This window comes from Magnolia sinica, chromosome 14, assembly GCF_029962835.1.
Source record: "Magnolia sinica isolate HGM2019 chromosome 14, MsV1, whole genome shotgun sequence".
Taxonomy (NCBI): Eukaryota; Viridiplantae; Streptophyta; class Magnoliopsida; order Magnoliales; family Magnoliaceae; genus Magnolia; species Magnolia sinica.
This window is the reverse complement of record NC_080586.1, coordinates 71,237,318-71,264,527: the sequence shown is the minus strand read 5'-3', so window position 1 is coordinate 71,264,527 and position 27,210 is coordinate 71,237,318. Positions and strand designations below refer to the sequence as shown.

The 27,210-nt window shown below is 41.6% G+C and overlaps 1 protein-coding gene across 1 annotated transcript; it reads right to left on the bottom strand.

Moving 5' to 3' along the window:
* Window positions 1-12,315: 12,315 nt before the first annotated feature.
* On the bottom strand, window positions 12,316-26,804 carry LOC131225007 (endo-1,3;1,4-beta-D-glucanase-like). Its single transcript, XM_058220435.1, has 6 exons — window positions 26,689-26,804; window positions 19,329-19,455; window positions 16,957-17,047; window positions 16,692-16,792; window positions 16,212-16,310; window positions 12,316-12,705 (listed from the first exon to the last, which is right to left on the bottom strand). The coding sequence occupies exons 1-6, from the start codon at window positions 26,802-26,804 to the stop codon at window positions 12,565-12,567; spliced, it is 675 nt and encodes a 224-aa protein (XP_058076418.1). The 3' UTR covers window positions 12,316-12,564.
* Window positions 26,805-27,210: the final 406 nt, after the last annotated feature.

Below are 27,210 nucleotides of genomic sequence, written 5' to 3'. Positions count from 1 at the left end.
TCGGGTACTTTCTATCCACGGTGCCGAATATTTACTTACCATAGTGGATGATTTCACTCGGTGTACTTGACTTTATTTAATGCATCATAAATCTGAAGCACGTTCTTTTTTGCAATCTTTCATTCAATACATTGAAAATCAGTTCTCCACCACAGTAAAAATCATTCGCAGTGACAATGGTCCTAAATTTAACATGTTCTCTTTCTATGCCACCAAAGGCATTTTGCATCAAACTAGTTGCGTTTCCACTCCTCAATAAAATGGAGTGCCTGAACGTAAACATCGTCATCTTCTCAACATTGCTTGAGCATTGCTTTTCCAAGCCCAAATGCCTAAACAATTCTGGGGGGATGCCATCCTTACCACTGCCTATCTGATTAACCGCACCCCTTCTTCTGTTTTAAATGGTGTCACTCCTTATGAGAAACTACATGGTGTACCACCCACATATCACCATTTACGTGTGTTTGGCTGCTTGTGCTATACGTCCACTCACTCACAAAATTCGTCCAAGTTTGACCCTCAAGCATCTCACTGCCTTTTCCTCAGCTATCATTTTCAACAAAAAGGGTATTGCTGTTCACTCCCCAAGTATAGGGTTGTGATGTAGTAATAAACTCGGTAAGACCGAGGTCGAATCCACAGGGACTGAAACCTGTACGTTTCCTGAAACTAGATAGAAAAACTAGCCTAAGATGCAATCTAAATCAAATAGAATTTCAGAAATAATTGTGGAATAATTATCTAAAAACTTTAAACAATTCAAGGAAGGGAAACTAGGGATTCAGAGGATCCACTTATAGAGATCAGGGAGATCTTATGCCTGCATCAAGGATTATGGGATTAAGTTGAACTTACTTGATCTGGTTTTCAAGAGATGAAAGGTATATGAATTAGAATGGATTCCATCATCTAACCATGCCCAGGCGACAAAGCAAACAACAGGATTAAACTAATTACCAACCAATCAACAGTGCATGAAAGTTAGGAAGGGTACTATCATCCAACCATGCCCAGGAGACGATGGTGAACAACAGGGCCTCCTGATAATCATCAAAAGAGAAAAAGAAATATTCAAAGTCATTGCAAACCCATTGTAATTTCAGTCACAACAGACCATTAAAGACTGAAAAAATATTCCTTTAATAATTAAACCACAATCAAGTTTAATTCACAATTAAATAATTAAATCAACAAATAAAGTCTCCCATCTCAATACAAGCTTCACCTCTTAGCCCTAGCTAAGAGGTTTAGCTACACATGAATGGGCTAAATAAAACAACAAAATAAAAATTAAAAAAAGGAAAGAAAAGAACAAGAAGGAAAGAGAGAAAACCAGCTTCACATTCCAGCCGCTACTTGCTCACATTCCCTGCCTGTGTGTTTCACGTTCAGCCCTCCTGCTCTCCATTTGACGTCCCCTATTCAAGCATACCCTCTTCTCCATGTTCGGAACTCTTTTTATAGCTTTTGGAGTGGTGGAAATCGGATTTGGGAAGCTATCGCATGCGCAGCGAAAGCCTTTTCGCAGCCAAGTTCGGGGCTTCATAACTCTCGCGTTCCTTGCATTATTTCTGTAAAATCAGCGTCTCTTGGAAGTGTTTTAGCTGGCCTACACGATGGACGGTTCAGATCTGCCATATGATCAAAGATGGTGGGCCACAACTGCTTGGAAAGTCCGATTTCGCGGACGTGCGTAGTCTTTCGCACGTCCGGCGCTGACGTGATTGGTGGGCCCCACAGAGGTATTTTCTGGGAAATCCACCCCGTCCATTGGATTCAGGACGGAATTTCGGTCAAGAATGGGTGATTTTGAACGTCCATTGATGCGGAATCAGAGAAGAAATCACCCAACCATCAATTTGAACGTTGCAGGGTAGTCCACTTATGGCCTCTGTATCGTGCACGTGTGCTTGCATGGGTCCAAAAGTTTAACATGGGTTTGAAGAACTCATGGCCCTCTACAATATGGACGGCTTGGATCATTCACTAGGACAATGTGTGGGGCCCATAGGCGTCCGCAAAAACGGACAGCGTCCGTCCGTTACACGGCTTAAAACGGCGACTTTCGTGTTTGGGAAGAAGACGCGTCTGTGAAGAGCTTTTGTTAATTCGGTGCGGCTCGCGTCCGTGAACACGTTGTGCACATACGCTGTACATATGGGGCTGTTATGATCTTCAATCAAAATCCAATCCATTCATTCAATTAGTCCCCCTATTTAAGGCGTTGAGACCAGATTTTAGGCAGCTCCAGTTATCAGGCGGGCCCAGAATCAACGGTTTATGGGCTGACCTGTCAGTTGGGGCACTTCCATAGTGATCCGAGGGTTGAAATTTGATATGTACGGTTAATTTATGGCCCTCAGGCCATATATGAAGTTTTGAGCCAATCAGATGGCGAGAACTATGTGATCTTGCATTTTTCACCAATTTCGGGCCTCTTTAACGTGAATGGCTTGATTTCCTCGGATCCCTGGTGTGTAATTCCATCGATCTTGGTCCCCTGGAGTCCGTCCCTTGCCTTGGGTGTCATCAGAGCGTCAAATCCATAGTTTAAGCACCCTTTTTCAGTTCATGCTTGTAAATACACTCTGCACCACAAACACGATTAAATCAGGCTATTAAACGGTATCATGCTTGTAAATCCATGCAATAAATGGGTCTGATATGCAATATTTGACCCTCAACAATTGCCTTTATGACCTTGCCACTCACAAAACTTTTGTTTCTTGTGATGTCATCTTCTATGAGGAACAATTCCCTTTTGCCTTATCTCCAAACACTTCCATGAACCTTGTCCTGCCCTGTCCCATACTTCCCACTGACGATTCCAATCCTACTCTTCCTGTTTCCATTGATACCTCACACCCCTCATCACCTTCGTCGCCACCACTTGTGCCTCGATGCTCCACTCGCCCCACTCAGCCACCGACATGCTTACGAGACTTTCATGTTGGACAAGCCTTATCGTCTCGCCCCGCTCAATCTTCTTATTCGGCAATGGTTCGTTCTTCAGGTAATCTCTAGCCTCTTTCCAATTTTCTTTCATATACACCATTATCCCCTACTCATCGTGCCTTCACTACCACAATCTTTCTTGCACAAGAACCCACTTCTTTCTTATAGGCCATGGAAGACCCTACATGGCGCGATGCCATGCTGACGCAGGGATGAACGTGATGAGGATAACTACTCCGAATCCACGGAGCTTCTCTGGACTCCTCACAGAGACTTCTCGAATCCACGAGGAAAGAAAACAGAAAATAGAAATAAATTCTAATAAATTCGAAATTGATTAATTGATGAATAAAAACAAGTTTACAACCCTTTAAATAGGGCTACCAAGCAATGGGAAAGAAATTAGAATCAAACTACAACTCAAACTCTTAGAATCCGCGACTTACTATAAATAGTAAACTTACTATTTATAGACGGTCGTGATGTCTACTAGTGCGCAAGGTTTTCGGCCAAAAATAGTAAGTGTCCTATTTGGCTTCACCAAACCGTTCTCCTAATTATTCTAAGCTCTTTTCACGTTGGGCGCAACTCCTAAAGCCCGACGGATGAAGAGTTATAATCAAACTAAAACTTACTATTTATAGTAAAAACGAAATTAAAACAGGAAAACGACCGTCAATCCAGGGGTTTTTCACAATTCCGGGCTGCGCAACCCGGCATAGCAGGGTTGGTTGGCTTCAGTAGCTCGTTCTACCCCAAAATCATATATTTTACGTCAGATAACTCATTCCGGATTGCAAGATACGCCCGATTTAAGGTTCGATGGTCTGGATCACTTCTGTCGTCGACCAGGCCTTTTCTGATCCATCTTGGCCATGTAATTGTCCGCAACCCGCTCTACATCAGTCTTCTCCACTTCAAAAGAACTCGTCCTCGAGTTCTCGTCATGCTCTGGTTCATGATACTCGGTCAGGTCCGCGACATTGAAAGTCTGTGAGATTGCCATGTCATCTGGAAGATCAACAATATAAGCGTTATCATTAATCTTTCGGATGATTGGGACGGGTCCAATCTTCTTATTTTTCAACTTGTTGTACGTCCCGGTCGAAAATCTCTCTTTGCGCAGATGGACCATAACGCGGTCGCCCACCTCGAACACTTTTTATCGCCGATGCTTGTCCGCTTGTTCCTTGTACTTCTCGTTCGAGGCATGTAGCTTGGTCTGCACTTCTGCATGGATGCCCATGATCTTGTCTGCCATATGTTCTGCTGCAATGCTCGTGCCCGGGTGCTTGGGTAGAGGGACCAAGTCAAGTGTGTGGCGAGGCACTCGTCTGTAGATAATTTGGAACGGTGATCTCCCTGTCGAGCGGTTCACCATGTTATTGAATGCAAACTCTGCTTGGGACAAGGACAAATCCCATTGCTTTGGTTTTTTTCCTAAAATACACCGAAGGAGGTTTCCCAATGTGTGATTCACAACTTCGGTCTACCCATCAGTCTGTGGGTGGTATGCACTGCTGAATTGAAGTTGTGTATCGAATCGATTCCATAAAGTCCACTAAAAGTGGCTAATGAACTTCGTGTCACGATCGGAAGTAATGGTCTTGGGGACCTCGCGTAGCCGAACGACCTCCCTGAAAAATAAATTCGCCACGTGTGTTACATCGAGGGTCTTCTTGCATGGGATAAAGTGCGCCATTTTTGAAAAACGATCTACCACCACGAACACTAAATCCATGCCGCGTTGTGTTCGTGGGAGACCAAGAACGAAGTCCATTGATAAATCCTCCCAAGGACCGTTAGGCACGGGTAACGGGGTGTAGAGGCCCGTATTCTGAGATTGCCCCTTGGAGGTCTGACAAACATAACAACGTTGTACGGCTTTTCCCACATCACGTACTAACTGCTGCCAGTAATACCGCTCTTCCACAAGAGCTCGCGTCTTGTCTCGCCCCAGGTGTCCACCAAGGCCACCTCTATGTAACTCTTGAATAATCTGCTCCCTCAGAGAACTTTGGGGGATGCACAATCAATTCCCTTTGAAGTGAAAATCGTCCTGTATATGAAGGTCACTGGGGTGACCTTCTTGACACTTCATCCAAGAATCTTTGAAGTCCTTATCCTCGGCATACAGCTCCTTGAGACAGTCGAAGCCGACTACCTCATTACTCATTGTAACTAGTAGTGATGCACGATGGCTAAGTGCATCAGCCACCTTGTTCTGCTGCCCCGACTTGTGCTTCAGAACGAACGTGAATTCCTGTAAAAACGCAACCCATCTAGCATGCACACGATTCACGTTAGTCTGACTATTAATAAACTTTAATGCTTGATGGTCAGTGTACAAAACAAACTCTCTTTGAATCAGATAATACCGTCAATGTCGCAGCGCCTGAACAACTGCGTACAACTCAAGCTCATAAGTCGACCACTTCTTTCGGGCTTCGCTGAGCTTCTCGCTGTAGAAGGCTACCGGCCTGCCTTCCTCTGATAATACTCCTCCAATTTCGCCGTATGAAGCGTCACACTCAACCTCAAACAATTTGTCGAAATTAGGAAGCACCAAGACCGGTGTTGTAGACAAACGATGCTTGATCTCATGAAAGCTCTTATCAGCTTTATCGGTCCACTGGAACGGTCCTTTTTTCATGCAATCTGTTATAGGCGCGACTATGGTGCTAAAATCTCGTACAAATCGACGATAGAAAGTCGCCAACCCGTGAAAACTCCTCACCTCATGAATGTTTGTTGGGATCGGCCATTCCCTAATAGCTCGCACCTTTTCATCGTCCACACGAATGCCTGTGGACGTTACAACAAATCCTATAAACAATAGGCTGTCAGTTAAAAAACTACACTTCTTCAAGTTGAGGTACAACTTGTTAAGTTGTAGGACCTGTAGCACCTGCCTGAGATGTTTCCTGTGCTCCGCCTCATCCTGGCTATATATCAATATGTCATCAAAATATACTACCACAAATCGGCTAGTGAACGGTTTTAGAACTTGATTCATGAAACGCATAAAAGTACTTGGTGCGTTCGATAGGCCGAAGTGCATGACCAGCCACTCATACAACCCTTCTTTGGTCTTGAATGCCGTTTTCCACTCATCACCGGGTCGAATACGAATCTGATGGTACCCGCTCCTTAGATCTAGTTTAGAGAACACCTTGGCCCCTTCTAACATATCGAGCATGTCGTCCAATCGTGGTATTGGAAACCGATATTTGATGGTAATTTTGTTGATTGCTCGGCTGTCGACATACATGCGCCAGCTTCCATCTTTTTTTGGCGTTAATAATGCTGGTACGGCACATGGGCTCATGCTCTCTCTCAAGAGACCCTTACGGATCAATTCCTCCACTTGCTCCTAAAGTATCTCACACTCCTTCGGACTCATCCGATAATGAGGGCGATTGGGCAGGCTAGCCCCAAGGACGAGGTCTATGTGATGTTGGATGTCCCTCATGGGGAAAATCCATCAGGTAAATCCTCAGGCCAGACTTTTTTGAATTCGTTTATCAACAGTCTTAAACTTGGAGTGATGTTTGAGGGTTCCTCTTCCTCGCCCTTTACTACTACAGCGTATACCTCGCCAATTTCCTTGGATTCCTCCATGAAATCCCGAATGGTCAAGAGAGAACTCCCCTCCACTTTAGAGGCTTCAGGGTGGTTCTCTGGTGCCACAGGGGCAAGGATTATTTTTCGGCTATCCTTGACGAATACATAGACATTATCTCGTCCCCAATGGGTCGCATCACGGTCCGACTGCCAGGGTCGACCGAGTAACATATGACAAGCTTCTATATCGACCACGTCACAAAGTATTTGATCCTTATAATTTTTGCCAATTGAAAACGAGATAGTTCATTGTTCAGTTACCTTAGTCTCATTCACCTTTTTTATCCAGCCAATAGAGTATGGGGAAGGATGTTTCATCGTTGGTAGCCGCAACTTGTCCACCATTACTCTCGAGACGATATTTTCTCTACTACCACTGTCTATGATCACATCACAGACCTTTCCATTGACGGTGCACCGAGTACTAAATATATTGTGTCGCTGTGAATGTAATTCCTTTCGTGGGGCATACAGTAATCGCCTCACAACTAGAAATTCGCCACGATCCTTGCCCGTCACTTCATCGCCACTTACTATTTCTTCAGTAGTTTGTTCATGTTCATCAAAGCGATGGTCTTCTTCTGCGGCCTCATCTTCAGTGCCTCCTTCGTTTATAGTCAAGTGCGCTGTGGGACGTTGAGGACAAGTGTTTGATAAGTGGCCTGGTTAGCCACAGCGGTAACAATTGTTCGACCTTGGCCGATTATAAGGATTTGGAATCCTACTCGGACCTGCTGTTATGGGTGCTGCACGTTGAGGTCTGGATGAGCCGCTCCCCGTATCACGGTTTACGGTTGTAGGAAGTTGAGGTACTGGATCGTTTTCTCGTGGCAGCACTGGATCCTGCGTGGGACCCGTCATGAGGGGTCGATTTGAAGGATATGGACGAGCAGGAGCTCTTGCAAGTTGTGTTTCTGCCCTACCTGCCAATTGAACTGCTTCATCGATGGTCCCGACTGGGTACATCTGAACTCGATCCTGAATTATCGGTCACAACCCACCTATAAATCGTGCCACCTTCTGTGACCCAGATTCTGACAGATCGATTCGTGTAGCCAACCGTTGAAATTCTTCTGTGTAATCTGTGATAGTTCGATTTCCTTGTCTGCAATTTTGATATTGCTGGAATAATATCTGCTCATAATCACTGGGGAGAAATCGTGATCGAAGAAGATGTCTCATCCGTGGCCATGATGAGATGGGTGTCTTGTTCTGGCGGGCTCGTGAGAGTTGTAATTGTTCCCACCATGCAGAAGCACCGGATTTTAATTTAAACGCTACCAATTTTACCCTTTTATGATCTGACACGTCCATGTAATCAAAATATCTCTCTACTTCGGCTAGCCAATCGAGAAAATCTTCTATACGTAATAAACCGTTAAAACTAGGAAGTTCAGCCTTACCTCGATAGTCTCTTTCAGCACGATCTAGATGATCACCTCCATGGATTGGTCGTCGAACAAAACCCTCATTAAGGTCCTCGTCGCTAGAACTTGAATCATCTGGTGTAGCCCTACGGTTTGCCACTGGTAGTGCTCTACGAAAATTGGGGTTGTGTCGTACAGCAACCATGGGTGGTGGAGCACCGCTTAGGGCTCGGGGCGGAAGTAGTGCATCTGCAAGACGGTCGAGAGTTGCCTGCAGCCCTTGCATGGTCAACTGACTCTCCCGGTGGAAAGCTTCCATTCTTTCCGAAAGATAACGAATCCCTGGATCACCGTCCACACGATTTTGATTCATACCTTCGTTGTTTGCCATCGGCCCGAGGAAAATCCTCGCTCTGATACCAATTGACGTAGGGATGAACGTGATGAGGATAACTACTCCGAATCCACGGAGCTTCTCTGGACTCCTCACAGAGACTTCTCGAATCCACGAGGAAAGAAAACAGAAAATAGAAATAAATTCTAATAAATTCGAAATTGATTAATTGATGAATAAAAATGAGTTTACAACCCTTTAAATAGGGCTACCAAGCAATGAGAAAGAAATTAGAATCAAACTACAACTCAAACTCTTAGAATCCGCGACTTACTATTTATAGACGGTCGTGATGTCTACTAGTGCGCAAGGTTTTCGGCCAAAAATAGTAAGTGTCCTATTTGGCTTCACCAAACCGTTCTCCTAATTATTCTAAGCTCTTTTCACGTTGGGCGCAACTCCCAAAGCCCGACGGATGAAGAGTTATAATCAAACTAAAACTTACTATTTATAGTAAAAACGAAATTAAAACAGGGAAACGACCGTCGATCCAGGGGTTTTTCGCAATTCCGGGCTGCGCAACCCGGCATAGCAGGGTTGGTTGGCTTCAGTAGCTCGTTCTACCCCAAAATCATATATTTTACGTCAGATAACTCATTCCGGATTGCAAGATACGCCCGATTTAAGGTTCGATGGTCTGGATCACTTCTGTCGTCGACCGGGCCTTTTCTGATCCATCTTGGCCATGTAATTGTCCGCGACCCGCTCTACATCACATGCGCACTGAGATTGATGCCCTCGAACTCAATCACACTTAGACTCTCATAATGCTACCTCCTGGAAAGCGACCCATTGGCTGTAAATGGGTCTACAAGATCAAATATCATCCTGATGGTTCTATCGAGCATTACAAAGCTCGCTTGGTCGCTAAGGGCTACAACCAAAAGGAAGATATTGACAACACTGAAACCTTTGCTCTCGTTGCCAAGATGGTTACTGTTCGTACCCTTCTTGCCCTTGCCTCCACACAAAATTGACACCTTCATCAACTTGACGTCAATAATGCTTTCCTCCATGGAGACCTCGATGAAGAAGTCTACATGCAATTCCACCAGGCTTCGGACGAAAGGGGGAGACCAGAGTTTGCAAACTCACTAAATCCTTGTATGGCCTCAAACAAGCTTCGAGGCAATAGTGTGCTAAATTCTCATCAACTCTCATTAATGTAGGATACAAAGCAATCTAAGGCAAACTACTCACTTTTCGTCCAATCATACAAGGACACTTTCACTGTTATTTTAGTATATGTGGATGATATCATTATTGTAGGATTGAAACAAATTAATAATCTTAAGAAATATTTGAGTGACTGTTTTAAACTAAAAGATCTGGGAATTTTGAAATATTTCTTGGGAATCGAAGTAGTACGCTCATCAAATGGCATATTCTTATCACAGATGAAATATGCACTTGAGATACTAGAAGATACAGGCTTTCTTGGACCAAAACCTGGAAACTTTCCTATGGAGCAAAATATTGTACTTAATGAAATTGACGGAGAACTCATTCAGGACCCTTCATCATACAGACGGCTAGTGGGAAGGCTAATCTATTTGACAATCACAAGACCAAATCTATCATATGCCATACACGTGTTGAGTCAGTTTATGGATAAGCCACGAATTCCTCACTTAGATGTCGCTCATAAAGTTTTTCGATATCTTAAGCAATCATCGGGACAAGGGATCCTCCTCTCAGCCTCTGGTGAGATTCAACTACACGCCTACTGTGATGCAGATTGGGCACGTTGCAGGGATACCCGACGTTCGGCCATTAGCTATTGCATTCTTCTTGGGGAATCTTCCATTTCTTGGAAAACTAAGAAACAAACAACAGTTTCTCGCTCCTCAGCAGAAGCAGAATATAGATCCATGGCTTCCACATGTTGCGAGATTACTTGGTTGAAATGTTTGTTGACATATCTTAATGTTATACATCAATATTAGTCCGCCAAATTGTATTGTGACAACAAAGTAGCTATTCACATAGCCTCGAATCCAGTGTTCCATGAACAAACAAAGCACATAGAAATTGTCCGCCACATTGTTTGAGAAAAGCTCCAGAGCGGCATTATTCGGACAGTCTCACTACAGGAAATTGCTCTTTTACCGACGACATAATTTGTCGTTATTTTATCTTTTTTCCTCGGTAATGATTATTACCAACGAAATTTGTCGTTGGAAAGATCGACACAATAAGAGCGTAGCTAAAGGCTTTTCCCGACGAAATATGACTTCGTTGGCAATGATAAAACAAATACCGACAACTAAAATCGTCAGCCAAACATGTTACTTTTGGTAGGAACTTAATCGTGAGCCAAACAATAATTCGTCAGTATAAGCCCACTTGGGACAATGCAATTCAATTATCTTCTCAGCAAGTTGGGTGTATCGAACATCCACTTCAACTTGAGGGGGAGTGTTAAGGAAGACCGCCGTGATTCACGGCAACAATCAAGCAAGGGACAAACAGGCGTTCATTTAGGGATTCACCAACCTCAGAATGATTGAAATTGACAATGTTCTCCTACGCTCCATTCCATATGTTTATCAATCTCATTCAATGCTTTGTCTCACCAATACATGTATAAATAGCACTGCATAGACCCTAAAAATACACACAGAAATGAAAACACATTTCTCTTATATCTCTCTTTCTCTCTCTTGATTTTTCTCTCTGTTTTTATCATGCTGAAACTAAAATGTAGAGTAGTAATGGTCTTTCAAGGATAGGCGGCACTAGCAATAATAGATTTTGCAGGTACTTCTTAATCTTGTTGAAAGCAGGCTGATAGTCATTATTTCATTTCTTTAGATTCTTTCAAAGCAACTTGAAGATGGGTTCATAGCTGGGTGTTGGCTAGGCAATGAAGCAACTAATGTGTTGGATTTTTGTGAATTGAGACGGTGTTTGAATTTTTCTTAGTCCAAAGCCTCTTGAGGTCTTCGAGACGCCTTCGATGGTCTGAAACTTGACAATTGTGTCTTTCACACAGACTTTCATTTTCTTATTCATCATGTGAACAAGGCTATCATAACTTGTTGATATGTAGCTTCAGCATTCTTCGACTTGAAATTTGCTCATCCTGCATTGACACGCACAATCCACATAGCTTTTTGTGGCCCATTTCAAACAGAAATTTGTGAATTTTTTAGGGTTTATTGCATAAGAATCTAGATTTTTAGCATACGGTGATTGGAACGCTTCAGGATTTGTGCCCGTATGTAATGGGCCTCGGCCCAAAAGACAAAACATGTCATGTGGTCCAAACGATTTATCTTGATCATTAAATCAAGGGACCCATGATGCTGAATGTGATATGTTACCAACTTGATTCAACCATCCATTTACTTCACAACAGCGCCTACAAATCAGGTGTGTGGCCCAGTCCATTCAACATGGGTACAAATCAGGTGTGTGTGTGTGCATGTGTATAAATAAATAATTTTTTAAAAAAAGAAAAATAAAAGAAGAAGCATGCACTCAACATTCAATATAAAACACACATTCTCTACAAAATCCGACGTGAAAATAACAGGCCGCATCCAACTTATTAGGACAGTCTACCCAGATCGGCAGGTACTTGAGTTAGCCAAATAGATTTAAACTAGTCCAAGTCCAATTTCTGAACCTTTTCTTTAATTTGGATCAACCATGTTGGCCCCAGTAAAATATCGGTAGTGTCACCCAACTTTCAAGTCGAGTCACTGGGAGAATCGGTACTTCCCAGTGACTGATTGAATGACGTGCATTCATGTGTTCTAGCGATTGAATGACGTTTGTTAGGCCACAATGGTGTAAGAAGACCCATCTACACATCATGGGTCCAACCGGTCGATGCCCCGATCCAGACAAACACAACCAAACCCAGCCCAGAAGAACCTAAACCTGACTGGATTTAGGTCCAGGTCTTCACATATGTTATCAAGACCCAAATGCAGCAGTTCTTCTTTTCTTCAGGCAGATCCAGACTTGTAATAATAGATATTTGGCAAGTAATATCCAAAACCGAACAAACAATCAACTTGATAATGGCATCCACAGACTCATAGGAATCACTGACTGAGAGTCGCACTAATAACACAAAGGGAAGTAGGTTATACATACAACTCATACTTCACTCACTGAATCCCATTAATAACAGAGAGAGAAGCAGGTTACAATACAACTCAAGCTTGCACTATCAAATGTTGTTTTTAATCATATACAAAGTATCTTCTCTTACTTGACATACTTAGTGAACCAGGCCAACATGTCCTGACGCGCTTCTTCTGCCTTCTTCACAGCTGCTTCATCATTAACGTCATACCTTGTCGTCCATCCATGTGCCACCCCCGGGAAGATCTTCACAAAAGAATCCACCTGTGGAAAGGCCAGCAGTTTTCAGCCATTGATCAGTAGAATCGTATGAATGCAATTTCTGGAAGTGATAGAATGCCATGAATGCAGTGATTGATATCAAGCTAACACTACATATGTAGATTCACTACTTCAAGATCAGGTCGGGACACTAGTCAGGTAGGCCATGTTTAACTGAAAAAAAAGAAGAAAAAAAAGGCATGATTGTTAAAAACCGGCTGAATTTTCCTAACCCATCCACTTATTTTTAGTATCATGGCATACCTACTGAGTGAACCATCTTTATCCTTAGGTGGTAACATCTACACGTTGAGTTCCACCTGATGAACGGCTTGGATACTTCACATCTGCCTTGCTGGCACATCTGGTTGCATGTGCTGACTTGGACACTCATGTGGACTTAGCAAAGCTCATATAGACTAGTGGTATTCAAGCAAATTGAGATTTAAGGCAAGGGGATAGATTGATTTTGCACATATGGAGCTGTTTTGTACGAGAATTCTTCAAAACTAGTTAAAGGGGAAAGAAATCAGCATCTAAGGCTTAGGTGCACATATGGTACATTTTGTAGAAGGTACTGAGTACTGATCGTACAAAAAAGCAAATTTGTGTGCATGGTGATGGAACTAAGACAGACAATCAAATGGCCATCTCTTGGATAAACCTTTAGCCCAAAATCTGCCTTTGGAAGTTCATAACTGTCTGATCCATGACCAGCCTTCTGAAAGATTAAAAAATGTTCAGAGCAAAGACCGGGGAAAGAATATGTAGACAGAATGGCACGTGTCCCATCCATAAGGTATAGGGGAAGCAACTCAGGCCAGTTGGGTCAGGTTGAGGGTCAACCCGAGCTGGAACCAACCTCAAGAGGACCCAACTTGCAACCTGACCTGACCTGAATTCCTCTGTACTAGACCTTAAACCACCCAACCAAATTTCAAACTCAGTTGAAGTTTTCCAAGTTCGGTCAGTTGGTTCAACCCAAACCCAAGTTGCAGCCCCGATAAGGTGGCATATGAAATCATTGGTCTGGATTTATCGACAGATCAGCCAATGTGCACCGCTTCCAGCCTTGAACAAATGCCTGGTTAGTTCTAGTAAAACTTAATCACAAAGACACGTGTTTCAGTTTTATGGAGAACACAATGAAGTTAATAGTGACCAATTGTGTATGTGTAAATATCTGTTTTTACATTTCTGTATTTGGGACTTGTTCGGAACCACACCCGATCAAGGTTATTTGATTGCAGGTCACTCCAGTATAAGGTATGGAAACTGGCAGAGGGTATGCTACTTCCTCCAACACGTTGTATGCTAGGGCGGAACCACACCCACACACTCACTCCGTAGTGGGATTTCACCACCTATGGGTACTCGAACCCTTGACCTGGTGTTGAAACTTTTGTGAGTCTACCACCGGGGCAAGAGTAAAGACCTAGAAGTATATGCAATACAGCAATCTACATTTGAAATAATGTTATAATTATAGATCTGGCACGCATACTATTATCTTCTTGGCTATTGCATAAATCAAATTACAAATCTCTACACTCTAAATATAAATTTAGGTTTGATCTTAATAAAACACCTAGAGATCCATAATTTCAGGTCGCAAACAAAAGCAATCAGGATTGAAAACGACCCACAATGAGGATTACGAAATTCAGAAGGGAAAATGTCGGGTATTTGGCTGTTTAGGCAACACTGCTTCTGATCAAGTTCCTTATGTGGGTAAATGGGTAAAAGTCTGAATGGGAGAGGTCTGCAGTGTTGTGGACCCAGATTTTCTTTTTAGGGAAATGTGTTTTTTGGGGAAATTCATATACAAAGGGAATACTAGATAGTATTTTCATTTCCACAAGGGACCTATGAAAAATCCTTCAAAACCCTCAAAGCACCAGTGTCAGATGTGCGTCATGGGACACAACATGGGATCCATGTGGTATAGAAACTCAGCAGTTCTAGGGCTTAGCCACCTCCACTAGGGATCGATACCAGGACCTCAAGTGTTGAAACGAGGTATCTCCACTCAGTCTACCAATTGAGCTATGGATCAGGGTGTTTGGTTTAGCATTCATTTTAGAGGATAACCAGACAGTTGCTACAAATACTACAGCACTTGGATTCTTCAAATCCATCAAAGCAATGTTTAGAGATGAAGAGACATGGATATTGGGTACAGAATAAATGTCTGATGCAGCTTGGCAGTAACCAATATTTTATGTCGAAAAATAGTAAATGATTATATATTCAGAACTTAATAAAAATATGTTATAAATATTTTCGTAATACATACATAGATGTGTCAACATACTTTGACATATGGAGTGAGTTTGACAACTAGAGCCATACAAAGCACCCGTACAAGAGTAAACTAGACAAAATATACTGATGGCAGATGATATAGCATGCTGAGTGCTCAAAGCAGATGATATAGCATGCCAACTTCCATTCATCTGTATTGAGATTGGAAATGGTTCCAGTCTATATGAAGGGGCTGAGTGATGCGGACATCAGTGGTGCACCACTTAGATTGTAACAGAGGAGGCGTCACCGACAGAGTACCGGAGTGGAGGAGTTGATGTAAATGGACGTTGGGTCCATCAGACCCATTTTCTGACACGCTATGAGTGCAGGAGCGGCATGACCGCACCTTGACCATAGATCCACGGGTCGTATTTCACACCCTACTACACGGATGTTTTAATTTCAGATGTTTTTTTTGTTCTTTTTCTTATTTCAGGGATTTTATTGCACTTTCTTTACTTTTCATCTTTTTTTGTTATTTTCTTGTTTTCAGGGGCTTTAGTGCACTTTTATTTTTTCCATAGCTTATATATACGTTGTGAGAAACTCTATTTTCATTATTATTGAATGAATAGAAATTCGTCTCTTTTCTTCATCTTTATTAAAGAGATTAGGGTTTCAGGATGGGTCCTTGGGTGTTGAGAATTCCGCCCCGATTTCAGGTTTCCTTCTTTCTAAGATCTTCGAGGTGTAGGAAAAGGTAAGAATCATCCTTTTTCTTTTCTTTTGACGACAAAAGGACCTATACCTTCTTCATCTCGAACCCCTCATCCTTCATCCCTTTCGTTCCTCTCTGGATATCCCCTTTCTAGTTCGAACGGAAAAGAGAGATGATTAGTCAGTAGAATCAGATCCAAGCTTAATCGTGGACTGACTTATACTATATCTGGGATATCCTCATATCCCGAAGTCCTTCCTTTTTACTGTTTACGTGATCTTATGCTAAGGGTCATGATCCTGACAAAATAACCTTATCTTTGTATTGAGATTTACGTAATCTCTTTAATTGAAAACAGTTAGTTAATTGGTGTATTTATTTAAAATTTCTTTAACCTGATTATACATGCATATAGGGTTAGGTCGTTATAAGTCCCTGCATCACCGAGTGATATCCACGACATTTCACCAAAACAAATGATCATGCATAAGGGGGAAAAAAAATGTTTAGCAATTGTAGTTCTAAAAGCTTGGAGATCCCTCACCTCAGCTTTCGCAGATAAAGCTTCCTCAAACTGTTTCACCAGCTTTGGTGGAGAAACGTTGTCATTCTCGGCTCCAAGTATGGCGATGGGAGTTTCAACCTCTGAAAATGAATAAATCATTATTTATAAGATATAAATGGCAACAGATTATTAAAAAAAAAAAAGAAAAAAAAAAGAAAATCTCAAGTGAATCAGCATTCAACAAAAGCACGGGAGCTCAATGAAATTTACAAATGCTCTGAAGTACCGGAATATGAATACTATCCTCAGGTAATGAGTTTCTACAAGTGGGGCCCATCGTCTGGTGATCCCGACAATTATCTGACAGGCCACACAAACCACGTACCAAAAATCTCCCAGGCCCATCAGATCAGTGATCTAATCATAAGCCCCACAAGCGCAACCTCAAGACGCAAAATGTAGAAATATTCTTACAACCATGATCATCTGATTCCTCTGACTCGCAAGTGTTTGAGAAACTAGATGCTTGCCTTTAATATCATCAACAGTGACAAATGAAGGATGACAAAGCACTGCAGCATTGATGAGACGGTGCTTCCCTAATTCCACCACTACCTTCGCTGAAAAAAAGACGCAGGAAGTTGAATGTTAGCCATGAGTAACAGTAATACTTAACAAATAAAATAATAATAGTATTTTTAATGGGGCACTATAGCTCGCTGATGGGCTAAAATACTCCACAGAAGGAAGCTTATCTCAATGAAAGAGGACAAGAAAATCTCACCACCCCAGCAAAAGCCCGCAGCCCCAATTGCAGATACTTCTTTACTTTTCAAAGCTGCAACAACTGCTTTCGCATCTTCAGTTCCTTTATCCTGTAAGAATGTTATAAGGTGTTGGATGCTGAATTCTTATCATAATATTGCAATTAATCATAGCAAAAGGATGCATCATTGAAGGAATGAATACAGATAGCTGTGCCATGATAGGTGTATTGCTCAAGTTACTGACACTGAAAAGCAAAATGCCTCTAGGTTAACAAATAAATGACTCTTAAACCCACCCACCCCCCAGTGCTACCACTTGAATGCGCCTTGAACCAAGAACGAACTCCAAAACATGCCTGGAAGAATGCTATAGCAACGTCTTCAAATAGCAGCCAATATCAGCATGAGAAAAATCAAGGGACCATTTGGATTACTTCATGTCCAACACTGGCACTTTTAGAAAGAAAAGCTATGCATATCTGATGCATTAAAGGGTAACAAAAGTGAATGCTACTACGATATATGGACATCATGAGTTCAGGATATGCACAGTGAGACATCTCTACCATACATGCAACAGTTTTGAACAGTGATCAGGACTGTAGGTTTGGTAGACCATGGCTTGATGGCCCATCTAATGAGAAGCTTGGGAAAGGGGGCAAGTCACTCAAAATGGAGAAATGGTCCACATGCAATGGAAAAACTCACAAAACTTAATGGTTATTATTGTCCCATTACTGAAATAATTGCCACTAGCTGATCCACCAAGTGGCCCACCAGATCAACAGTCCCAATCACCACACATGCTCATCACACCTGATGCACATTTCTGGCCAAAATTTTGCGAAGCTGGTGGCAGATATGTAGGGATTCCCCTGCTAACAGGATAGTGGGAGATGTTGATGTAGAGTGGGTCGCGGACAGTTTCATGGCCAAGATGGATCAGAAAAGGCCCGGTCGACGACAGAAGTGATCCGGACCTTCGGACCTTAGATCGGGCGTATCTCGCAATCCGGAATGAGTTATCTGACGTAAAATATATGATTTTGGGGTAGAACGAGCTACTTTAGCCAACCAACCCTACTACGCCGGGTTGCGCAGCCCGGAATTACGAAAAACCCGTGGATCGATGGTCATTTCCCTGTTTTAATTTCATTTTTACTATAAATAGTAAGTTTTAGTTTGATTATAACTCTTCATCCGTCGGGCTTTAGGAGTTGCGCCCAACGTGAAAAGAGCTTAGAATAATTAGGAGAATGGTTTGGTGAAGCCAAATAGGACACTTACTATTTTTGGCTGATATAACCTTGCGCACTAGTAGACATCACGACCGTCTATAAATAGTAAGTTTACTATTTATAGTAAGTCGCGGATTCTAGGAGTTTGAGTTGTAGTTTGATTCTGATTTCTTTCTCATTGCTTGGTACCCCTATTTAAAGGGTTGTGAACTCGTTTTTATTCATCAATTAATCAATTTCGAATTTATTAGAATTTATTTCTATTTTCTGCTTTCTTTCCTCGTAGATTCGAGAAGTCTCTGTGAGGAGTCCAGAGAAGCTCCGTGGATTCGGAGTAGTTATCCTCATCACGTTCATCCCTGCGTCAGATGTTAGGTAAATGGTACCAGGTGCACCAATCCATGTATGTGACCTTTTCCCTAGATAATGTTTGCCGGTTTTATTAGACGAACTATATGGAACACCACCCTCAACTTTGCACAATATACATGGGTCTTCAATTCTAAAAAGTGGGCTCATGGTTCAGCAATCAGACAACTGGTTTGTTACATCCCAACTTCATTGGACCATGCCTCGGAAGTAACACAGGTTGCAAGATCCTACCCACCATGCCTGGACCTTTTTCAGTTGAATGCTGAGCACCAAAAGGCAAAAGCATTCCATTTCGGTTGAATGAGCCCATCCATACAGAAGCAAAGTTCGGTGAGTTTGCTTGTATCAGTGCAAGAATCTCTTCATCCATATAATGCACAAACAATCATGCAACAATGCATGCACACATGAAGATATACGTGCAAGTATATGCTTTGTTAACCTACATAAGCATACATACCATACACACAACCAGGCAATCATGCATGCAGGCATGAACCATACATTCATGAATGCTTCCCTAACCTAAGATAAAGAGACATGCATCCAGAAATAACCATACGGTCATGATGCATGTGTGTATGCATACCATGTGTGCTTTGTTAACCTAAATAAATATTTTTCAAATGAAAAGAAGAAACAAAAGCATAATGCTCGTTATAATCAATCATCAATAAGAGACCTTTCGATTCAAAAATTCAACAATAAACTTTAAACAAAGATATGAGAGAGAGAGAGAGAGAGAGAGAGAGAGAGAGAGAGAGAGATCAGAAACCAACCGTTCCATGATCTTTTAGCCACTCCACCATGGGTCTCTTAGGATCATTGGGATTGTACGGATCTCCGTAAAAGAAGTCAGGAACCACCACATAGAAACCAGACACTGCAATTTTATCTGCGAGCTTCCTTTATAGTAAAATGTAGGTAATATTAGCTTTAAAAAATTAACAAAAAAAAAAGTTTCTTACATACACTGGGCCTAGCATTCCATTGGGCCTATTTGGATAGGAGGAATCCAAGGTGAGGATGTGGAAAATTGGAATCATGATTTTCAAATCACAATAAAAACAGGGAAATTGTATTCTTGCAATACAAACAACGGAAAATAGTTGTTTTGATGAAATGGTAATCATGGTTTCCCTTCGAAAAGAAATCCACAATAAATTCTAGAGAAGGTTCCCCACCGTTTCTTGCAATCCAAACAGTGGGAAACAGTGAAGGTGGGGGAAAACGTAATCATGATTTCCAAACCACAGTAAATGGAGTGGAATTGGAATTGAGGACTCCTTTGTGGAAAACAGTGATTTTCTGCAAAAGTAATACTTTTCCTGCAGATTCCTCTCATGTTTGGAGTCCAGAGTGTTATGATCCGTCCACAACCATCAGAAGATTTTCATTGCCAAGAGATGGCATCTAAGAGAAGCTGAAAGAATCTTTGAACTAGGACGTAGAGTGGGAGAGTAAATATAAACATAGATTGGATTATACCATTATTATTATTGGTTTCACAAAGTAGCATGTTCACTCCCCAAGTATAGGGTTGTGATGTAGTAATAAACTCGGTAAGACCGAGGTCGAATCCACAGGGACTGAAACCTGTACGTTATCTGAAACCAAGCAGAACTAGAACTAGACTAAGATGCGATCTAAATCAAATAGAATTTAGGGAATAATTTGTGGAATAATTATCTGAAACTTAAGTAATTCAGAAGGAAGAAACTAGGGATTCAGAGGATCCACCTGTAGAGATCAGGGAGATCTTATGCTTGCATCAGGAATCATGGAAATTAAACTGAACTTCCTTGATTTAGGCTTTACGAGATGAATGGTATATGAATTAGAATGGATTCCATCATCTAACCATGCCCAGGAGACAAAGCAAACAACAGGATTAAACCAATTACCAACCAATCAACAATGTATGAAGATCAGGAAAGATACTGTCATCCTACCATGCCCATGGAGCAATGATGAACAACAGGGTTTCCTGACTTCATAAACATAAAAAGGGAAAAAAAAAAATACTCAAAATCATCGCAGATCCATTGTAATTTCAGTCACAACAAACCCTTAAAAATAACTGAAAGTATTCTTTTTAATTTGAACAAAAATCAATATTAGTCCATCTAAACAATAGGTACAAGCAAAGTTTCTCCCATCAGACTACAAGCTTCACCTCTTAGCCCTAGCTAAGAGGTTTAGCCACACATGGGCATGATGCGGCTAGATTTAAAATAAAAAGAGAAAGAATAGAGGAAGAACCAAATTTCTCTCTTTCAGCTCATGTACTCCACGTCCTCTTCTGCTGCTTCCTCAGATTTGTCTTCTTTCCAACCGCTGCCAGCAAACCAAGCCACGTCCAGCACTCTTTCTTCTTTTCTTCTCTTTTTTTATTTTTTTCTTCCTTTTCTCCTCACGCTGCCAGACGACCCAAACTCTTCCTCTCCTCCTCACGCTGATCCCGTTCAAGCCTCCCAGAATGCCTCCCTCTTCTCTCTCTCTTTTCCTTTTATAACAGCAGCAGGAGAGGGTGGCGGCTGGCTGTATACGCACGGCAGCTTCCGTAGCGGATTCGGTTGACGCTCTGCGCAGCTCTCTTTACGCAGCCAAGAAGATGAGCGGAACACAGCCCACTTCAATTGTATCTTTCCAAAAAAAGCAACGTCCCTTGGGGTTTTTTTGGATGAGGTACACGATGGACGGTTTGGATTATCCGTCTGACCGCAGACAGAGGGCTACAACCGCCCGGATTTCCCGGACGGTCTCGGATGGGCGTAACAGGGGGTGCGCTGGTGCTTGGTGGGGCCCATAATCAGCATCTGTTAGGGAATCTACTCCGTCCATTAACTTCGTGACGAAATTTCTGGTGGAGGTAGATGGTTTTGGAGTGCTTTTGATATGGCCCAACTGCTGAATCTTACGGCCGTCTAATCTGCTTTTGAACGGCTGAAGTTCTCCCCTCGCAGTCTTTTGCGATTCTGCCACCTAGGCAGTAACAAGAGGTGTCATGAGGATCTGCTGGACCGTCCGGATTGGTCCGTACAAACACGATGATGGCCCACAATCGCCAGCCGCGAACTCTGTTTGCGCGCTGGAAGGACTTTGAATCGGAGAGGGAGACATCGGTCAGCGTGCGCTGACCGACTCTGAAGAATACAGTGCACGGCTGGTGCACTTATGTACCATGCACACGTGATGCACATGCGGTCCCACGAAGATGTTTGTGAGAAATCCGCTCCGTCCATCCGTATTGTCAGCTCAGTTAACGCGTTGAGACCAATTTTCAAGTACATCTGGATAGCGGGCGGGCCCAAAATCAATGGTTTTATGGGCTGATATGTCTGTTGGGCCAATTCCACAGCGATCCAATGGATGAAATTTTACGTGTACGGTTCATTTATGGTCTTCAGGCCACGTATGGAGTTTCGAACTGATTGGATGGTGGGAACCTTATGATCTTGCATTCTGGACACTTTTCAGGCCGCTTGAGCTTCAATTCCTCGATTTTCTTGGATCCCTGGCGTGCAAATCTATCGATCTTGGTCTCCTAGGGTCCGTCGCCTGCCTTGGTGACTTCAGACTGTTAAATCCATGCTTTTAGTACCATTTTTCAGTCCAAGCTTGTGAATACTTTCTGCATCGCAAACATGATTAATTTAGTCCGATAAACAGTACTATGTTTGTAAATCCAGGTAAAAACTGGAGTCTGATATGCAATATCTGACCCTGAATATAGGACAAGTGACCGTCACCGCCTTTATTGTGCACATTCTTCTAAAAGGGTGCTGTGCACATGTCACACTCCAATGCTTCATGGAAGTGGGTGAGACATTCCTGGATTGGTTTCTTTTCTAAGTTTTTTCTCTAAACTGCACATAGCTGCAACGTAAGGTCAATATTAAGCATATGTTTTTATAACTATATTTACCATAGGTTTTTAGGATCTTACCATTATCAAGGGAGCTTTTATATGGAAATTCAACATTGCCCATATAATTAATTATGTGGCCTATTATATAACCTATAATCATTGTATGACAGTTGATCACCCTTCTATATCGAAATTCAACTCTTTTCATGAATTGCTCGCGAGGTGGCCTTTCAAGTGATGACAGGGTCACTCTTTCTGATTCGCTCCTGGAAATGCTCCCTTTTTCCTAGTGGAAATACCACTCTTTCATGAATTGCTCGTGAGTTGGCCTTTTCAAGTGATGAAAGGGTCACTCTTTCTGTTTCACTCCTGGGTATGCTCCCTTTTCCTATTCTAGTGCATTTTCTGGCTCAGTAAAATTGGGTGTTAACTTTCGAAAAGAAAAAAATTATTAAATGAAAACATCAGTATCAGACTGAATAAAAACAAATGGTTGGATCCAATAACATTATTTTTTAGGGTTCCTTGAGTGAGAGTCAAATTCCAAGTTTTGAACTCCTGATTCGAGGTCCTACAAAATGGTGGGCCTGATTCAAGGTCCTACAAAACAGGGGGCCCGATTAATACCATATTTTTATACTATTCAAGTAGTTGTTTCTTCTTCTTTTTTTGGATCAACAACAATAATTTAATTGATAAGATGATGAGAGGAACCTATCAACCATTAAGGCAATGAATAAGAGGTTCCGATGCATAGAGAACGGATAGATGCCTTCCTCAGCAAGAGAATTCACTAAGGGTCTGTTTGGATTTGTGGAAAGGAAACACTGTTTCCCATGAAACTAGCTTTACACTGTTTGTAAAGCCTTTGTATGTGGCAAATGAGGCTACCCACTTCCTCATGTTGCTGGTAGGAAAATGGATTTCTCACTAGTTAAACTTGCATGTGCCACCATCCATCTTCAATCCTCTCACATGTTGCTGCATGAGACACTATAAATCTTCCCTTGTGCCCAACATGTACCACTATGCTACATGTGACAATTTGCCACATGTGCTACAGTCCATTCTCGCTTGCCCCCCACATGCAAAGCATCCCACATGTGCCACAACGTGCGTCTACGTGTTGACATGCACATATCCCACCATCTAGCTTCAAGCACCTGACAGGGCAAATGTGTCAATTCATCACTCGTGCCACATGTGCCAACATCCAACTTCAAGCGCCACATGTGCCAACATGCCTTGTATGCTACATGTGCTATCATCCATCCTCAAGCATCCCACATGTGTCACATGTTCTAATCTTGGGCATGTTAGTAACTACGAGGAAAATTTTCCCCGTAAAATTTTGTTTTGTCACATAACAACTTCGGAAATGTGCCCACATTTTCTAGGAAGATCTCGTTGAAAAATGTAGATATTTATGGACGGTGGGCCCTCTCCCTGGACCATGGGCCTTCTCTCTCCAGACCATGGGTTGTCTCTTATTCTCTTGTTATTTTTCTTACTAAGTTTTTTGTTGTTTTCCTATTTTGCCCTTGGTTTCAAGGATATTTTATGTAATTTGGGACGTCACTTAATAATTTTTTATTTTTTTAAAAAGGATGTTGGTCATCCAGCCCCAGTTAGAGTTTTTTCCTTCTCCCAAAGGCTTTTTTTCTCTTTGACATTTTTTTCTTTTTTTTTTTACACACGCACACACACCACCACACACTCACGCCATGGTGGGATTTCACCACCAATGGGTACTCGAACCCTCAACCAGGTGTTGAAACTCCTACCACTGGAGTAAGAGTAAGGACCCTCTTTGACATGGTATCAAAGCATAAAAGCTCCGAGGGTTTTCTCCCCTTCCTCCCTTCTTGATCTCCCTCTCTCTCCTCTTTCTTCTTTTCTCTTCTGTTTTTTTTTCTTCTCAGATTTTTCTCAGTCTGAGAGTCATTGCAACCTAGTCAGCGATTGAAAGTGATTAACAGGGGATCTAGTGGCAGTTTCTAGTCTAGCGATTGAAAGATTTGCTAGATATTTTCGTTTGGACTTTTTTTTGTTCTTTCCATCCTGATTTACAGCGATTCTTTTGTGGCCAACAATCAAGCATTTAAGACTTGTTTTCCTTTTTGAAGATTATCAAGATTTGTTGATACTTAATGACTTGAGCCATATGATCCCTTCTCCTCTTTGGTGGTTTGGTTTGAAGCTACGAGGATTGGAACCTTTTTTTAAAAAAAGAAAAAATTTAGACTGCCACAAGCTATAGCTGGTTATAGTAGTTCTTTTTTTCTTTTTAAATTTTTCTTTTTAAATTTTTTTTAAAGGTTAAAATATGGCTTCATCACTAATATCTAAGATAGTTGATCCCAAAAACTCCAAGATGGAGACGTTGATTGTTCATTATGAGAATCTTGAGTTGCAAAACTTTACGTCCAGCAATTATCTTCAATGGTAAAAAAAACTGTTAAGATGATTGTTGGAGGAAAACAGAAGTTGAGATATATAGATGGCAGTACATCAGAACCTCCTATGATTGATCCTAAGATGGGGAGTGAAATCAAACAACTTGTTAGTTACGTCTTGGCTCCTGAATTCTATGGAACCAAAAGTTTTAACTTTTCGTTTGTCCATTGCGCATGAGATTTAATTGACTACTTACGAATTATATGTTGATCAGAATAATTTAATCCACATTTACAATATTTATCAAGGGATTAGTCATATGAGACGTGGAGAGATTAGTGTCTAATTATTGTACTAAGATGCATGCTTTGTGGCAGGAATTGTCTTTCCTGGATGATTTTCAATTTGTTTGTTCTACAGATACAGAGGCATTAAAAGACGTGTTGAGAAGGAAATGGCATTTGAAATGTTGGCATGTTTAAACCCTAAGTTTGGGCATGTTTCGAGCTACGATTCCTAATTCTCCTTCTTCACCTTCACTTACCAGTGTATATACCTTGCTTTTACTAGATGACAAACGTTGAATAGCTTGGACCAACTGTGGTTGAGAAATCTGGCCTATTGACAGGATTCAAAATTTTTGATAATATTAATGCTGGCTGAGGTCATGGTTGTAGTATTGGTTGTGAGAGTTGTACGGATAGTCAGTGCACACTCACTGTAGTAGATACGGACATATTGTAGATAATTGTTGGGTCTTTCATGGTTGACCTTAAGGCCGAGTCATTAATTCTACGGCTATAGATGATTAGGATTCTTAAGATATTATTGGGACTTTGTACCATTGGCAAATTCACTTGTTTTCCATCAGCTAGTGATGGGCTCATCTCTCAGAAAGTGAGTATTAGGTCTCTCATTTCTCTTTTTATTTTTCTTTTATTTTTCCCTTGATTATAAGGGTATTTTATGTAATTTAGGACATCACTTAATACAAATAAGAAGGGAGATGGATGTCAAACCCCCAGTTGGAGTTTTTTCTCTCTAACAAAAAGCAAGTGGGGAAACAAGGTTTCCTTTCCCACAATTTTCTGGAGATAAGGTTTCCTAAGAAACAATATTTCCTCTTTCATGCTTTTCACAATCTAGACAGGCCTTTAGGAGTTCACCCCCTAGACACCTACCTCAAGGAAATTTTCATACAACCAACCATATCTTTAATCTCATTTAGAATAGACAGGCCTTTCCACAGAAACAGGATATTACTACAAATTAGTGACACAAGAGAAGGTTGTCTTCAAGCTTATTTCCACCATAATGGGGCCATTTAGAGAATTGAAGAAAAGTTGTAGTTCTTTGTTATAGCCCGATGCAGTCCTTTGTTGTAGCCCTCAATTCTATATAATTGGATTCACCAATTCCAAAGGGCTAGGAAAACGAGTTGCACCAACCCAACAAGCTTCTTCTCTAATGACACCCCCAACTACCAAGCCACCAAGATTCCCCCTTGAACTTCCATATTCAATTTTCACAAGCCTAGGCACCAACAGGTCAATCTTGTCCCAATGCTTGACATAATTAAAAATGACCAAGTTCCAACCACCACCCAATATTGAGGCATTGGTACCTTAAAAGCTTCAGTACTAGTCCTTTTTAAAAAAAAATTATTTATTTATTATTTTTTGTTTTTTTTTTAAAGGAGAGATTTTATTCAAAACAACCCAAAACGGCTGTACAAAAACGAACAAAACATTCGGGCAGTCCCAGCAACAAAAAGGACGTGGGGGGCCTATCATAAGGGGTCACAGCACGACCACCTATTTACAAATAAGAAAAATTGAACACAACCTGCCTAAGGGGTAGACGGCTCTGACCTGAGCGTCCCTAAACCGACTTTATCAAGGAAAATCTGACCTCTCACATGATCCGGAAGAGACGCCATATGGAGGTACAGAGTTGTCTCCTTATTCCCGGTTCCAGCTCTTGCCATACTGTCTGCTCGGCCGTTTCCTTCTCAAAGGGTGTGATTGAAGGTGAAAGTGCCAAACTGATTTAAGTCGTTTATCTGTGCAGCCCATGGTTTCCATCTCCATGGGGTCAGTACTAGTCCTAACTTATGACGAAGTGTTCAATTCTTTCCTTCACTACAAATATCAATGACAAGATATTACAAGAAAGCTCACCTACTTTGTTCTTTCCATATTCCCCACATACAAGCTAAAGGGAGCAACCTCCATACAACTCACCGACTCAATTGGAAGGACCCTACAATCCACCATTTAAAAGATCACAATCTACTTTGTAATGACCATGAATGTTGAGTAACTTAAAGAAGAAACCCCAGAGTTTCCTCACCATTTATAAGTCAAAGGCTTAAGAGAGGTCTGGTTTCTATA